The 1,680-nt window shown below is 46.5% G+C and overlaps 1 protein-coding gene across 1 annotated transcript in view; it reads right to left on the reverse strand.

Annotated features, from left to right (window-relative positions):
• Nucleotides 1–6: 6 nt before the first annotated feature.
• GCNT2 (glucosaminyl (N-acetyl) transferase 2, I-branching enzyme (I blood group)) overlaps nucleotides 7–1,680 on the reverse strand; it is a gene marked incomplete at its 3' end in the record, with an annotated part of 58,901 nt that continues 57,227 nt past the window's right edge. The window contains exon 3 of the mRNA XM_008586748.1: nucleotides 7–63. Within this exon, the coding sequence (XP_008584970.1) occupies nucleotides 7–63 (57 nt within the window). The remainder of the gene's footprint in view (nucleotides 64–1,680) is intronic.

Here is a 1,680-nt window from a genome sequence, read left to right on the forward strand (position 1 = left end):
GTGAATTAATCAGCCACTTCAAATCTCCATTTCCATAGATACAAATGCCATGTACATAGTGCCCTGCAAAGGAGAGAATAAAAAGTACAGTTAAAACAGGCATGTTTTCAAAAATCACATTCACCACCTAACTACAGAGTAGCTAAAACTGTGCCAAGTGCTATGAAATTCAAAGAAAAGATATTTGTATAGTTCCAGCCCATAGGGAGCTTAAACTCTACTTAGAAGGACAGGAGGTACAAATATGTATTTGAAAAAGAGAGTTCAATCATACAAGGCAATCATGTCACAGGTGTCACAAGGCAGTTCATGGATTCGGGTGAGCAGTTTCACAAGTGTACAGAGACGGGAGAGGTCATTACGGGTTGTGCTGGTTCAGCCTCTTCCCAACTCTGGGCTAGTCTACCAAGTGCCTACTTCGTATGTCCGCTCAGACGTGTCATAAACCTCACGGACACCTGTCGGCACTGAACTTCTTCATCCTCTCCCTTCACACCTGCTCCTCGCCAAGGGTCCCTCACTGTAGTCCATGGTAATTCTGTTCTTCAGTGTCCCGGCCACTTCACCCTCTTTCTCTCATACCCCACCATTCAATCTATCAGCAATTCTGTCAGCTCTACTTTCAAAATATTAATAGAATTTGACCACTTCTCACCACCTCTGCTACTATCACCTTGGTCCAAACCACCTCCAGCTGCCTGTCTGAATTGCAACAATAACTGGTCTTTTTACTGACACTTTTCCCTGTTAGTATATTCCCAGCACGACAGCCAGAGAAATTGTTTTAAAGTGTAAGTAGAACATGCTTCCTCTGCCCCCAACCCTAACAATGGCACTCAAGACTCCCAAGTCTGGTCCTTCATCCCCTTGCTGGGCTCACCTCCCACCCTCTGACCCTTGCTCGTTCACCTTGGCCTCACTGGCCCCCTTGCTAGTCCCAAGCACACCACGCACGCTCGTCCTGAGAACCTGCATTCGCTCTCCTACCCGGGACTGCCCTTCCACCAGACGTCTGCAAGGCTCCCTTCTGCACAAGCTGCGGTCTCTGCTTCAAGGCCCCTTCTCAGGTAAGCCTTCCCTGACCGCCTTTCTCCCTTCCCCGACTCATTTCCATCTTGGCACTTATTACCAACTGATCAGTGCCGAGACGGAAAATAGTATTGTGTTTATTGTCTCTTTTTCTGACAATCGTTTATTGTCTTCCTCCCCAGACTAGACTAGAAGCTCCAGAAGAGCTGGGCTCTCAGAACATTTTGTCCACTCCTGTGTTCTCTGCACCTGCAACAATGCCTGGGAAATATCTGGTGTTAAATTAATAGTGGTTGACTAAAAGGATGGAGAAAGATGAGTGGAGAGTTAGTGGATGGGTGGAGCTGGGGAGCATCAGGAGGGACCGTGGTTTCACACAGACTGGAGGAAATGCCTCTGGGAAAACTGTAGGGGTGAGAATTTTCTGCTACCATCGGGAGTTCCGCTGGGAATGGGTTAGAAACAAGAATGGTAGGAAGTCGTAATTATTTTCCAGAGGTTCTTCTTGGCACATAGAACAGCTACTGGTTAACTGACTTGACAAAGTAGAGGGTTAGGCCTTTTATCCCATAAGAATAGAGAGTCCTTGAAGACTTCTGAATGGAAGAATCAAATGATGAAAGCCATATTAGCAAACTTAATTTTGCGGTG

The sequence above is a fragment of the Galeopterus variegatus genome, unplaced genomic scaffold (genome assembly GCF_000696425.1).
Source record: "Galeopterus variegatus unplaced genomic scaffold, G_variegatus-3.0.2 Scaffold4100, whole genome shotgun sequence".
Lineage (NCBI taxonomy): Eukaryota > Metazoa > Chordata > Mammalia > Dermoptera > Cynocephalidae > Galeopterus > Galeopterus variegatus.